The sequence below is a fragment of the Scyliorhinus canicula genome, chromosome 6, assembly GCF_902713615.1.
Source record: "Scyliorhinus canicula chromosome 6, sScyCan1.1, whole genome shotgun sequence".
Lineage (NCBI taxonomy): Eukaryota > Metazoa > Chordata > Chondrichthyes > Carcharhiniformes > Scyliorhinidae > Scyliorhinus > Scyliorhinus canicula.
Window position 1 is genome coordinate 152,255,401 of NC_052151.1, and position 13,603 is coordinate 152,269,003.

General features: G+C 46.9%; 1 protein-coding gene across 3 annotated transcripts in view; it reads left to right on the forward strand.

The window, feature by feature from the left end:
- The window catches only part of LOC119967587 (lysophospholipid acyltransferase 2-like), a 236,789-nt gene that overhangs the window by 166,492 nt on the left and 56,694 nt on the right, over positions 1 to 13,603 (forward strand). For all 3 annotated transcript variants that reach the window (XM_038800306.1, XM_038800308.1, XM_038800307.1), the window contains 2 exons: positions 5,508 to 5,562; positions 12,293 to 12,476. In XM_038800306.1, coding sequence (XP_038656234.1) covers positions 5,508 to 5,562; positions 12,293 to 12,476 — 239 coding nt within the window. The remainder of the gene's footprint in view (positions 1 to 5,507; positions 5,563 to 12,292; positions 12,477 to 13,603) is intronic.

Consider the following 13,603-nt stretch of genomic DNA (forward strand, 5'->3'; position numbering starts at 1 on the left):
CTCAACACTATGTAGTTCCACACCACCCCCGCCGGACTCGTATTTAACAGGGGGTGAATGTGCATCAACCTTACGAATGGGTGTCCGAGATTCAGGGTCTAGGATCCGATAAGGGGGGGCATGTTGCAGCCGAGGTGTGTGGGAATGGCATTCCGGGTTTTGGGGTGGGGGGGGAGAGAGGGTTGGGGAGGGCTTTGGAGGAATGAGTGGGGGAATAGTGTCCCGAGTGGGAGCCACCCTTGTTTGTCAGTCTAACACCCTCTCCCAATTCCTTAAAAGATATTTAATACTATGGCGGGGATATTGGACGCAGAAGTTTCCCTTGTGGTGTTGCTCCTAGGCGATGCAGCCAGACACCAGAGATGGCAGCAGCAGCAGTGTCCATAGGTGCTTGAAGCGGCGGCCCATGTGCAGGGCGCCGCTTCTCACAGAGGACTTGGCTGCCCATCAGACCAGGGAGGCACCCAGAGGCGGAGTCCTGCGACAGCCCAGGGTGTACAGGTGTCGCTGGCCATTTGAGCATATAATGGACAGTGCATGCCGCAGGATGCTCCGCCTCAACAAGGAGACAGTGCGGCACCTGTGCCATATCCTCACAGACTTGGCACCACGTGGAGGAGGAGGACATCCGCTCTCGGTGGCTATCAAGGTGACTGCAGCTCTCAACCTTTACGCCTTGGGATCATTCCAGGTCTCGAGTGGGGACCTGTGCAGTATCTCAGTCCACAGCCCACAGGCGCATCTGACTAGTCACGAATGCCCTGTATGCTCGGGCGGAAAACTACATTATCTTTGACATGGATCAGGCTCAGCAAGATGCCCGGGCAGCAGATTTCTCCACCATTACCAGAATTCCCCAGGACCAGGGGGTAAAAGATGCCACGCATGTTGCCATGCGCTCAAGGCCATCTGGGAATGCCCAGTGTTGACCGTAAGGGGTTCTATTCCCTCAACATACAGCTCATCTGTGACCAACAGATGAAGATAATGCACGTATGTGCATGACAGCTATATCCTGGGGCAGTCGCTCTCTTCACAGAGCACCCCAGGCTGGGTGGCTGGCTCTTGGGGTATAAGGGGTATCTGCTGAGGACCTGGCTAATGAGGCCAGTACGGAGACTGAAGTGGAAGAAAATTACAGACTCATCTCCCATTGGTGCTGCCCCTTGCCTACTTATGCCCCCTCTTCCCCGGTGCCCTCAGTGATCCTTGATGTGCTTGGCCTTCCTAGCTCTACCATTACGTCTAGGTGTTTCCCCAGGATGCACATCTTGAGGTTCACACAGCCAGTGTTACCATATCCCGTGGACTTTGATGCCCCGATGGGTGCTTTCTGAGGCCGGAGAGCTCCGGAGCATATGGTGGCACATGTACAGCCGTGCTGCCCTGTCCCGTGTGCTGACTTCGAGACGCAGCCTCATCTGAGCGGTGGAACACGGGAGAACTGGTGGCCATCGTTGTCACTCCATGGGACTGGTTTGGGTGGACACCCGGAGGCCCCTCCTCCCGATCGGTGCCCATAGGGCCCTGGGGTTCACCTTGGGATGGAAGGCCAGCTGGTTTGAGCCCCGGCTGCCCCAGCATCATCTGGCTCTGCCAGCCTTGGCAGTTCCCCATAGTCTGCACCATTGTGTCGATGCCCACGGCGATGCTCCTCAGTGACTGGGACAAGCTCCACAGCGCCTTGGCCATTCCCATCTGAGTGGGACATATCTCACAGAACCTCATCAAGGTCAGCCTGATACTGGATGACATCCCCCAGCGAGGCAGACATACTGCTGAGACCTTCAGCCATGGCCATCACTGACTGCATGGTGCCTTGGACACCTTCACTAATGGTGCCAACGTCGTGCACCGGGCTTTCCTCTATGGTCATCACCCTAGCACTGTTGGCCTGGTGCCACGCATTGCTGGCAACATCTCCTGCACCCGTAGCCTCTGGAACTCTTCAAAGCGGCTATGGATCTGCTGGAGTGTTACTGACATCGCCCTCTGAATGTCCCGGCTGCTCCCTAATGTCTCCATCAGTTCTGGGTAAACCACATCCACAGCCTCAGCATCAGGCTGAGACCCAGCTGGGTCCTGGGATCTAACAGCCCTCCGACTGTCATCTCCATCAGCTCCGGATACCTCTGTACCACCGGCTCCGCATTCGGCTGGGATCCAGCAGACCTCCAACTACTGTCTTGCCTGGAGGTTCCTGCATCCACCAGATGTGCATCAGCAGCAGTGTGGTGCTTACCATACTGTGCCCCCCAAGCCTGTCCACTAACGTATCCCACCGAGGTGGATGTATCTGCACTGATGGAGGGTGGTGATGACAGCTGTGCCCTGACTTTAAAGGTTGCATTCTCGGAGCTCTCCTCCGACGGGATCTCATGGGAGGCAGGTGCTGCCTGGAATGGGCTGGGATCTCATGGGAGGCAGGTGCCGCCTGGGATGGGCTGGTGCCGTCAGCTGGAGGACCTGTGGGAGAATGGACATGTGACCAGTGGGAGGGATGGGTCAGTCAGTAAGGCAATAACAACTCGTGTTTGACAGGTCCCACGTGTTGGGCCTGGTGGTTCCTCACCTCTACGGCGTCTGCCAGCCCCCGCGTGGGTGACCGCCCTGTCCTCTGCCACCCCAGTCACCTCCAGCACTTCTTGTTCAGCACCCCTCCGCCAGTCTGGACCCTCTCCCGACGATTATGGGAGAGCTTTTCCTGAGGGGAGACAGAGGGGGCATCATTGTCAGACGTGTGGATCACATTGGGAGGGTTGTGTGGAGGGAGTGTTTTGGGGGGGGGAGAGGGGATTTGAAGGGGGAGGGGGTGGAGGGAGGTTGCATGGGGAGGTGGATGCTCCCATAGGGGGAGGGATGGATCATTGGCGTCTACTCACCTGTGCTGCCCGGTGGTGTAGGTCATTGACCTTTTTACGGCACTGAAGGCCTGTCATCCTGGTCACAGCTGCCGCCACCTCATCTGTAGCAGCACTGGCTGGACCATTGGTGGAACAGAACGTCCCTCCTGGCCTCCACTGCATCTAAGAGCCTCCCGGGTCAGCATCCCCAAATCTTAGGGCCGGTCTCCTCAGCTCCATTATTGCGAGCTGCCTGGGGTTGGCTGAGCAAGTGCAGCTTAAGTGCTGCTCTACCTCGTTAACGGAAGGCTGGCTAGCGTGGTCCTGGCATATCAGCTGCTGAGCCTTCATTTACGGTGGGATGTCTGTGAGGCCTCGTTAAGTGGACCATTTAACGTTGAATTGTGTTGCCGGTCTCGCTGGGCCAGGTGCCAAAAAGCTCACGGTAATTCCCACTCGTCACCACACTTCAATTTTTTTCCGAGAATTTCGCCCTATATCTTTTTCACTTTGTTTTCTATGCCATTAGGACCTGAACGTAGATGAAATGCGAGACATGTTATCAAACCTTTTTTGTCTTGTAATCTTCAGGACAAATACAAGAATGCCAAATTACAACTATCATAACAGTTTATATTGCAGAGGAAAAGGATGCTGATTGGTTGACAAGTTGACTCTGACTGGCCGAGGCCCTGGCATGGAGAAAACAATTGGGAAATATAGGCCCCACAAGCTCTTGGGTAATTCAAAAAAGAAAGGCATCAGTCTGCATTGGGAGAATCCGAAACAAAATGTTTCCTGTTGGATGCAATTCTGCGATTGGGCCACACCTGCTGAACCATCTTGAGTTCATAACTATACTGACAACTAATTTAAGATAAGTCAAGCTCATTTATGTTAGAAGCAATATACACTCGTAAGCAGAAATCTGTTCTCTGCACAAGGAAAAGAAAATGTGCAAGCCTTGTGTCTTTTTTAAATAACGTGAGAACTTTGGAGAGCTTGTAGTTCTCTGTTGCTGTCTCAATGCAATGCTGTGGCCAATCAGTCGATGTGTCAACCAATCAGCACCCTTTAATCCTTTAGTATAAATTGTTATGATTAACTGAAATTTGGCATTCTTGCATTTGTCCTGATAACTGCAAGATGAAAAGCTTCAGCACCATGTCTCTCTTTTCAGCATTAGTATGTATATTTTCTTTAAAAATAACTTCCACAGTTGAATTTTCTTGAAAGTTGGGTGGTGAGGGTTGTTATTTTGGTGGAAGGGTGAAAATTATGTCTAAATGGGTACTGTGCTAATAAGATGCATCTGTTTGAAAGTCTGAATTTTAGCATCTAGTTTTGGTTTTATTGATTGTGAATGTTTAACTTGCCAGGAGGTATTGCAACGGACATCTGCATGTTTAGTCTTCAGAGATTGAGCAAAGTTTCGGAAGTGTTTGATAGGGACCTGTTTAAATCAGAATCTCCGGAAGAGGCATCCGATATGAGGGAGTTTTTTCTGGTGGTTGGAGTACCAGAGGGCGTGATTGAAGGAGCCAGTGGAGGTAGAAGAAGTGCAGGTAGCAATAGGAAGATGCAGACAGGTAAGGCACTGCAGCCGGGTGGGTTTCCCCTGCAATTTTGTAAAAAGTTTAAGGATATGTTACCACCGCATTGGGGAGATGTTTGAGGATGCAATGGTTAGGGGGCTTTGCTGGAAATGATGAGTCAGGCATCCATTTCACTGTTGCTTCAAAAGGATAAGGATCCCGTGGAGAGTGAATCATACAGGCCCATATCTCCTGTTTCCACCAGCTCTGTCACTGATTTAAATATCATCTTTCTCGAGACTATAAAACTGGCTATAGCCCCAGATTGAAATAACAAAAATTGAGTTTCCGCTAACTGAGGAAGGTCTTTAAAATGTACATATTTTCATTGGTACATCAAAATCTTAGGATTTTCTGCATGTTAAAGCAAAATATGAATTGAGATCATGACTACTTTATACAATGAAACTGGTAGCTAGATCAACATTTTTAAAGTCATTTTCAGTGCCTTAAAAGTCTGGTTACTCACCGGACTAAATATGCTTTTTCTTTTTGTTTAATTGCTTTTTAATTTGTGTCAACTGTTAATAAAATTGTACCGCAATGCCCCTCGTATATAACAAGGAGTGTGTAAAGAAAGGACATCTATTACACAGCCCAATTGTGCTTGTTTATGGAATACTTGTGATTATGCAAATTAATTTTAGCAGAAACTTGAGCTGTGCGAATCAGTGCAAATTGTGCCCAATTTCACAATCACACCCAAAGTGAAAACGTGCGCCCAATGTGCATAAATGATGGTACGATGGCTTCAAATTTTAATTTTCATAATATGAATATCATAGAGGGACTTAATTGATGCTGATTTCAGCCAATTTTTATCTTGCATAATATACCAATACCATTTGCAGGAATTTGGCTGCAAGTTCCTGTTGGTGTAAAACTGGTATAATTGGCAATGTCATTTCTGTGTAGGCACGATCTCTGAAATGCTGGTTCAGTGTCTGCTGGTACAGCTTTAATATATCAGAGCTGTTAAATCCTGAGATGTATTTTGTCTGTGGTAGTGATGCTGTGTTATTTAATGTGCTCAAGGTTTTTATATAACTTTTATCTATGCTTATTTTAGGTATGGCACGAAAAGAAGAGCATCTGACTCCAGTACAAAAATCTTTAGCTATTCAGTAAGTAGCTACAGGGCTAATTTTGAAATAACTCCAGGTTTGGGCAGTTTTCAAGTATGTGTGACTCCTTTATCTCAGAATAATTACTGTGTGTTTCAACAAAAACATTTTGCATAACCTGTTCCATGAGTTAAATTTGGCCGTTATTTTCTCCTATGGCATACAATGAATCAACAGTGATTCATGTTAAAACAATGCAGTGGAAGAAGAAAGGCACTGGTATTGTGCATTTGGTAGTTTGGCCTGATCAAGCCTTGGCCATTGGTCATGTTTGCTTAAGCTTCCTTAAAGCCTCTTTCCAATCGTTGAAATTTGGATTTGATCAGTCGCATAAAGGACTTTAAAATGCCCTACCATTGCACCTGCCCAAGTCACTCCTTTGCTTCAATCGTTGAAGAATATGCAATCGTTGCAAGCTCACATATATATTATGATTCCATGAAACAGAACTCCACACAAGTTCTCCCGATGACTCAGCTCTATCTTGAGCTGAGAACTTGTGTGGAGTTCTGTTTCACTGAATCATCATATATATGTGAGTTTGCAACGCTGTAAATGTAGTACTACTTGGGCAGGTTTCGTGACGGGAGCAGAAATTTGCATGAGAAGCCCAAATTTCTCATTTTATGTTGGCGGGAAGTCTTGCGGCGATGTTATCCCCCACCCGCCAGACAGTGAATTGACAGCAATCCCGACATTCAAGGTCGGGAACCGCATTATAATACATTTTAATGGAGTTATTGGGCCTCTATGCCTGATAATCACCCCCATTAGAATATCCATTTGCATCCGCATGAGGGTCGCCAATGTGACTTACGGCTAGTATCCCATGACGTGAACCTGGTGGCCGGTGGGCAGACCCACTGAAGTTGCTCGGCGTCTACATCGCGAGCAATATGTCGAGGACCGCAGCCATTGGGGCGGGTGAATTCAAGGACAGTTTTTGCCTGCCTGCTGCCACACTCTACAGCAGAAAGGTGAAAACTCTGCCCCTTGCTCCAGTCCTTTTCTCCTTTTTGTTATTTTTTTCTTACCTCTCACTCTTCCCATTCATACGACCAACCAGCTTTGGGAGTTGTGGTTTTCTGCCTGTGTGCTGAAATTGCTTGCTGGATGGGGGTCATGACTGGTTTGTATGGTTCTGAAGCCTGCTGCCTGTGTCATTTAAAAAGTTCTTAACAGGGTTGTTTTAATCAGCTAATTGTGGCATGTCCAGGAGTCTTAAGTATAGAGGCCTGGCAGCAGTGAGATCTTAGAATTATGCTGTCAGGGTAAGAAGGGTGCTGATTAGCCTTGCCTATCCCTGAAGCGGAAAGAAATTGTGCCCTCTAACATTCCTGAGACTCATGCTTGTCAAACTAATGACCATCAAGAGTTAACCCTTAACGATGTCAGCTGCTCAAAGTCGAGGACCGGGGTGAAATCTCAGGGTTCAAGGATAAATACTTGTGTGCATGGGATCCAGAGAGACTACGTCTGCACATGTCCGGACCCCTAGCGCCTGCCAGCTGAAACCATAGAACATACAGTGCAGAAGGAGGCCATTCGACCCATCGAGTCTGATCCGACCTAATTAAGCCCTCATTTCCACCCTCTCCCAATAACCCCTCCTAACCTTTTTTGGACACTTTAAGGGAAATTCACCTTGGCCAATCCACCTAACCTGCACATCTTTGAACTGTGGGAGGAAACCGGAGCACCCGGGGAAACCCACGCAGACACGGGGAGAACGTGCAGACTCCGCACAGACAGTGACCCAGCGGGGAATCAAACCTGGGACCCTGGAGCCGTGAAGCCACAGTGCTAGCCATGTGTGCTATGGTGCTGCCCGACTGTCGTTCTACATGCCCCATGGCATCAGTGAGTCCCCTTCATTAGCAGGAAGGAGTTCCACTGGCTCATGTTCAGATGGTCTGTGACCACCAGATGAGATTTTTGCATGTCTGCACTTTTTCGCAGGAGCATGTATGATCGCTTCATCCTTGGGAATGTAAATTCCTGGAATTTTGAAGGGTAACTCCAGGCTGCAAGGATTGCTTGCTTGGGAGCAGTGCATCGGCCACTTCAGGATGTGCTTTCACTGCCTCGACAGATCCAGTGGGGCCCTACAATACAGTCCCCAGAGAGTCTCCCACATCATAGCGGTCTGCTGTGCCCTACATAACCTGGCTCAGCAGTGAGGCGACAACCTTACCAATGAAGGCCTGGAAGAGTGGAATGCCTCCTCAGATGAGGACGCAGTCTATGAGGCAGTCGAAAGGAGCCGGAGGATGGAGACCAGGCCGGGTGAGAATTTGCATGGTCAGGAGGACAGGGCTGCCCTCATTGTTTCCAACTCCTCCTTCTGCACTGTATGTTCTATGGTTTCAGCTGGCAGGCGCTAGGGGTCCGGACATGTGCAGACATAGTCTCTCTGGATCCCATGCACACAAGTATTTATCCTTGAACCCTGAGATTTCACCCCGGTCCTCGACTTTGAGCAGCTGACATCGTTAATGGGGCAGCAGGGTAGCATGGTGGTTAGCATAAATGCTTCACAGCTCCAGGGTCCCAGGTTCGATTCCTGGCTGGGTCACTGTCTGTGTGGAGTCTGCACGTCCTCCCCCTGTGTGCGTGGGTTTCCTCCGGGTGCTCCGGTTTCCTCCCACAGTCCAAAGATGTGCGGGTTAGGCGGATTGGCCATGCTAAATTGCCCGTAGTGTCCTAATAAAAGTAAGGTTAAGGGGGGGTTTGTTGGGTTACGGGTATAGGGTGGATACGTGGGTTTGAGTAGGGTGATCATGGCTCGGCACAACATTGAGGGCCGAAGGGCCTGTTCTGTGCTGTACTGTTCTATGTTCTATGCTTTAGGACCATCATGTTGTACAACAGCTCAACAAGTCACTCCCACCCCCAAAACTCTTATAATCCCCTTGCAACCATGGGAGGATTGCATGAAACCTTAGTCATCAGGTTAATGGGCCTGGGGAGTCCTTGTGCCTGCTGAGCAATCAGTGCAGGAGAGTGATGACGACTCACGGTGAGGAAAGCTCTGTGACGCTCCCCAGTTATTGTTATATCTGACTCCTGTCTATCTGTTGCCAGCACTCTGATTCTTCGGCTCACGTGGGAGTGAGGTTCAACCCTAGATCCCTTTTTTCCTTGGCACTAGATCCCACTAGGTGGGATTTGAACACCAGACTATTGCCCAAGCCTCTAGTTTGCTCGTCTGATAACATCACAATTACACTGCAATTTTCCAATTTGTTTCCAGTTTCGCCAAGTAACAGCATTGCACGATCATTAACCTTGCCGGTTCCAGACATAAAAATTATGATCTAACCTTTAATATTTTACTGATGTCCTGCTCAGTCTATCGAATTTCCAGACAATAAATCGATTGGTTGTTCAGTTTTCCCAATAAATGCAGCAATTTATTTTGAATAGTTTCCATGAAAATTGTTGTTACTGTGGAATTGAGAAGTAGCACCTATTGAATGTCAAATGTAACCATTGATTTGCTCCTTCCACGAAAATGTGACAAGTTGTGGGAGTTGGAAAATAGTTATTCTGCCTCTCATTATTTATTGTGGAATAACTGCAGCACTTGATACAAAAAGACATTTGAGAGCTCCTACTAAATTCTCAACTTAAACTTATGATGGGCATTAAATAGTCATTTACTCTGATATTTTCATCTACTATTTTCAAGTACACAACGACACTAGAATTCTGCCCCCTCTCCCCATCCAATCACATGTGGCCCGTGGCTCCCTGACCTTCCAACACCTGCCCATGACCCACACTTTTTGAAAAACCCTAATCAGTACCTCCTATCCAGAGTGCCAAAGCTAGAACAATCTCCTGGTCTACACTATGTTCTGAAGAGAGCAGGATTTTGTTTTCTGTACTGTACTGTACCATCCAAAATACACAGCTCATTGTGCTGTAACAGCAAGAATGGAAAGTCAGCTTGCCTCCATAGCCAGGACTGCAGTCTGCTGGTTGTAGTGGTTCAGATGATTTGGCACAAATGTCATATTGTACGGCAGGTCAAGATCAAGGAAATGGGTTCACAGGAAAACATACTGTTCTCACCAACATGCCCCAGAAATGCAGACAGTGCCTAAAATGTTCACAACATCTCACTGATGGTCACAGTCATAACTGAAGTAATTAGAACAGTTGTGATGTTATTGAATGATCGAGCGGGCCTATTCCTGCTCCTAATTAGCACGTTTTTTGTGCCGAAGTGAATGGATTAGATTTACAATTGTAAATTGTAAGTATATATGCAATATATAAGTCACTTCTACAAGCTGAAAGGTGGCACGGTTGCTGCTGAAAAATATTTTGAATGAACGCATACTCCATGCTTTATAAGCTGGTGTTTAACTTTTTAAAACAGGCCTGATATTTCACTGGAGAAGTACGTTATGTGAAGCCACACCTCCACTTCCAAACAATGTCATGCATTTTTTGGAAAAAAAATACAAAAGTACCCCCCCGCCCCCACTCTACCCACCCATCAACACCTTTACAGACACAAATCTGCCTGTTTCCTAATAGCAGTATATATTTATTAATTTCTGAAATGAGGCAATTCAAGAATCAATGTTTAACTGTTGGTCTAAAAACTTTGAGCACAATCCAACGGCCACGCTGTGCCTAAAAAGCAGCTCGCCATGGTGCAGTGTTGCCGTTGAAAGCCAGGCGACCCTGCTCCCAGGATCTACTCTGTTTGCATCAAATCGAGATGCAACGCAATCTCTCAAGATTGGGCAGGATCAGTTTTTAGCAAATCTGCTTATTTAGCGAGACAGTTAGCCTCCCACCACTGTGCAGATTCCCAAGGTACCTGAGACTTCAAGATTCAACCCCTTTGCCTTAGAGACCTCGGGCGAGTGCCATTCAGCCTGGTCCCCACAAACTGGGACCAGATGGAACGGCACTCATGGGAGACCCCCAGGGGATCGGAGGCCCCAGCTGCGTGCTCTTTGGGCAGTATGGTGCCCTGGCATTGCTGGTACCACCTGGGAACCCTGGCAGTGCAAGGTACCCAGGTGGCACTGTGAACTGGCATGGACCGTGACAGGTTGACACTGCCAAGCTACCATTTTGTACACGCAATCAGGCCAGGGATGCCCGGCGTTGTTATTTGGGTGGGGGGGGGGGAGGAGACAGGGCAGGGACCCTCCATATGGGGGGGAAGGGACCCTCCAATGTTGCATTCGGGCTATGGGGGAGGTGCTGGAGGTCCGAGATCAGGACATCATTTTTAAATGGCATCTTATTCTCTCGCTACAAATGGGAGTTCCGGCAAGCCGAACTCCCCACTGTATAAAACAGGGTTTATGTGCGGTCTCGGCCTCGCAGCCCCCCATTCAGGCCCCGACTCGTGTTCAATAGTGTTTCTTGGCACTGGGCTAAATGCACTCGCCAGGGGACTTTGTTCCCTTTTAGAAGAATTGTGCCCCTCATTTCAAGGTTGGCTATTCTGTCTTGAATCTGCATCAGTTTGTCAGTTTTAATTGTTGAGAATTGGCATGTGCTCCAATATTGATTACAGATTGCTTGAAATTGAATTGGTGTCAAGCTGGAGGATCATGAATTTTTCATGAAAGGAGTAGCAGATGTCTCTCCGCTACTGTTTCTCGTTCTGCTGATTTTCCCTCTTTGAATTTCAGGAAGCAGCGTAATTGAAAAGTTCTGTTTTCACTGCTCCTTTGTTAGTAGATAACGTAAGCAATTGAGTAGCAGCTGACAGCTCTCCAATGGTTCAGATCACAGTTTTCAAAATGGACAGAGTGCAGTAATGGTACTGGGGAAAGAAGCAGAACAAGAAATGGGAAATGAGGTGCTATAAACAAATTATCATGAAAAGGAGAAAATCCTGGTGCATTATTTATTAAGAGATATGATTTTTGAGAGTAGGAAATGGTAGATTAAGATTGCGCTTGAGTTTTGATTTTGAGAAAGGAATATTCGAGGGGGCCTGGGGAAAAAATGGCTCACAGTTTATATATCTAGTCCTAATATCAATGCAGGAAGTCAGTAAAATGTGTTAAAATACTCCTCTCTTTCCATTCCCCCACCTCGCCATATTATTGGAGTAATATGACTAGGAATTCAGTAGTTTGAGTGTAGCAGATTCGGGTTAGGATTGACAATGTTGGACCTCTGATAATTTTGGCAACAGCAAAATACCGTGTGCTTTTCTGCTGTAAAATTTACTGGAGGAAGATTAAAATCCTCTTTTTTTTTAATATACCGTCATCAACTCTTTTAAAATCAAGAGAAATCGTAATTAAACTTTTACTTTCTGTTGCCTTTATTACTTTGAATTTAAGTGCTGACACCATTTAATTGTTCTGAGAACCCAAATGCAAGGTTTCGGGCTAATGTCTATCTGCACTAATTGCTGTACTTCAATGTGACGTGGCAGAAGAAACAGTACGTTGCGGTTGAAGTTAAGCATAAAAATTCCGGAAATTTTTGCAAGTGCAAATCTTGTATCTTTATACATTGTCACTAAGATTCTCAACAGCAAGGTGTTTTGCACCATTTTACTCGGCATGCTTCTTTCCACCCACTTGTTTTTATTTGAATAGTTTTTTTATACCATGCATAGCTTCAAGAAAGATTAAGTCTCTTTACTCAAGTAGTTAAAAGTATTGTGTAGGGATAATTATCAGCTGTGCTCACTGTAATTAAGCTCTTTTCCCCCCCCTCACTTTACTTTGAATTCCAGAACCATGCCAAGTCTGTTGGAATATTTAAGCTACAACTGTAATTTCATGGGTATCTTAGCAGGGCCATTATATACGTACAAAGACTATATGGCTTTTATTGAAGGAAGGACAATAAACATGAAATGTGATGAAGTAAATGGAAAAGGAAACGGACAATGTGGAAAAAGTGAGCCTTCACCTGTGGTAAGTTTTAAATGGTACTCTTGTTTCATCTTTTATAAAGCAAAAAACTGGAAAATCTAGTTGATATTTTGGAAGGTTTAATTACACATCACATCATGAATTTGCTGTAAATTATCCTTCATTTGATATTCTTTAAAGACAGTCGTGTAGCTTACCGAGCTCAAGGGAAACCACATGCAAACATGATTGAAATGAAGATTGCAAAGATGTTACAAAGTTGTTGATATAATTCCATGTTGAAGTCAGTGAAAAGGTGACTACCAGGCAGTCCAAGAGAAACAGGCAGCGCAGGAATCACCTGTGGTTCAGCTCTCAAATTAGTTTTCCATTTTGGAAGCTGATGAGAGTGCTGGTCAGAGCCAAGCTTCTAGCTCAACAAGCAGCCTGACTGTACAGGAGGGGAGGAAGAAGGAAGAAAGACGATAGTGATTGGAGTTTGAATAATTAGGGGAACAGACCGGTGTTTCTGCGGCCTCAGCCGTGACTCCAGGATGGTCTGTTGCCTTCCTGGGGCACACTGAATGGCTGCAGGATATCATGGGGAGGGGGAAAGAGTTATAAGTCAACGGTCGTAGTACACGTTGGCACCAATGATATAGGTAGAATGAAAGATAAACGGGTGGGATTATCCATCCCGCCGCACCCGTTTTCTGGTGCGGCATGCCCCCGCCGCCAGCGGGATTCTCCGTCCCGACAGCCAGCCAGCCAATGGGGTTTTCCATTGTGGACCCCCACGCCACAACGGAGGATCCCACTGATGGAGAGACCAGACCAAGGCCTTGCTTCAAGAATTCAGGGAACGGGGCAGCAGATTAAAAAGCAGGACCTCCTGCTCATCCAACAGTGTCTTAGATAAATGATCATTTATATATAATCTTTGGATTACTACATGCTAGCAAGTGCAGAAATAAGAGAATAAGGCAGATGAATGCATGGCTCAAGAGTTGGTCAGGAAAGGGGGGTTTTAGATTTTTGGATCGCTCGGACCGTTTCTAAGGAAGATGGGACATGAACAAACGCGACGGTCAACACCTGAACCAGGATAGGACCAACATCCTTGCAGGTGGGTTTGCTAGTACTATTGAAGGGAGTTTAAACTAGTTTACCAGGGAGTGGGCCACAGCATA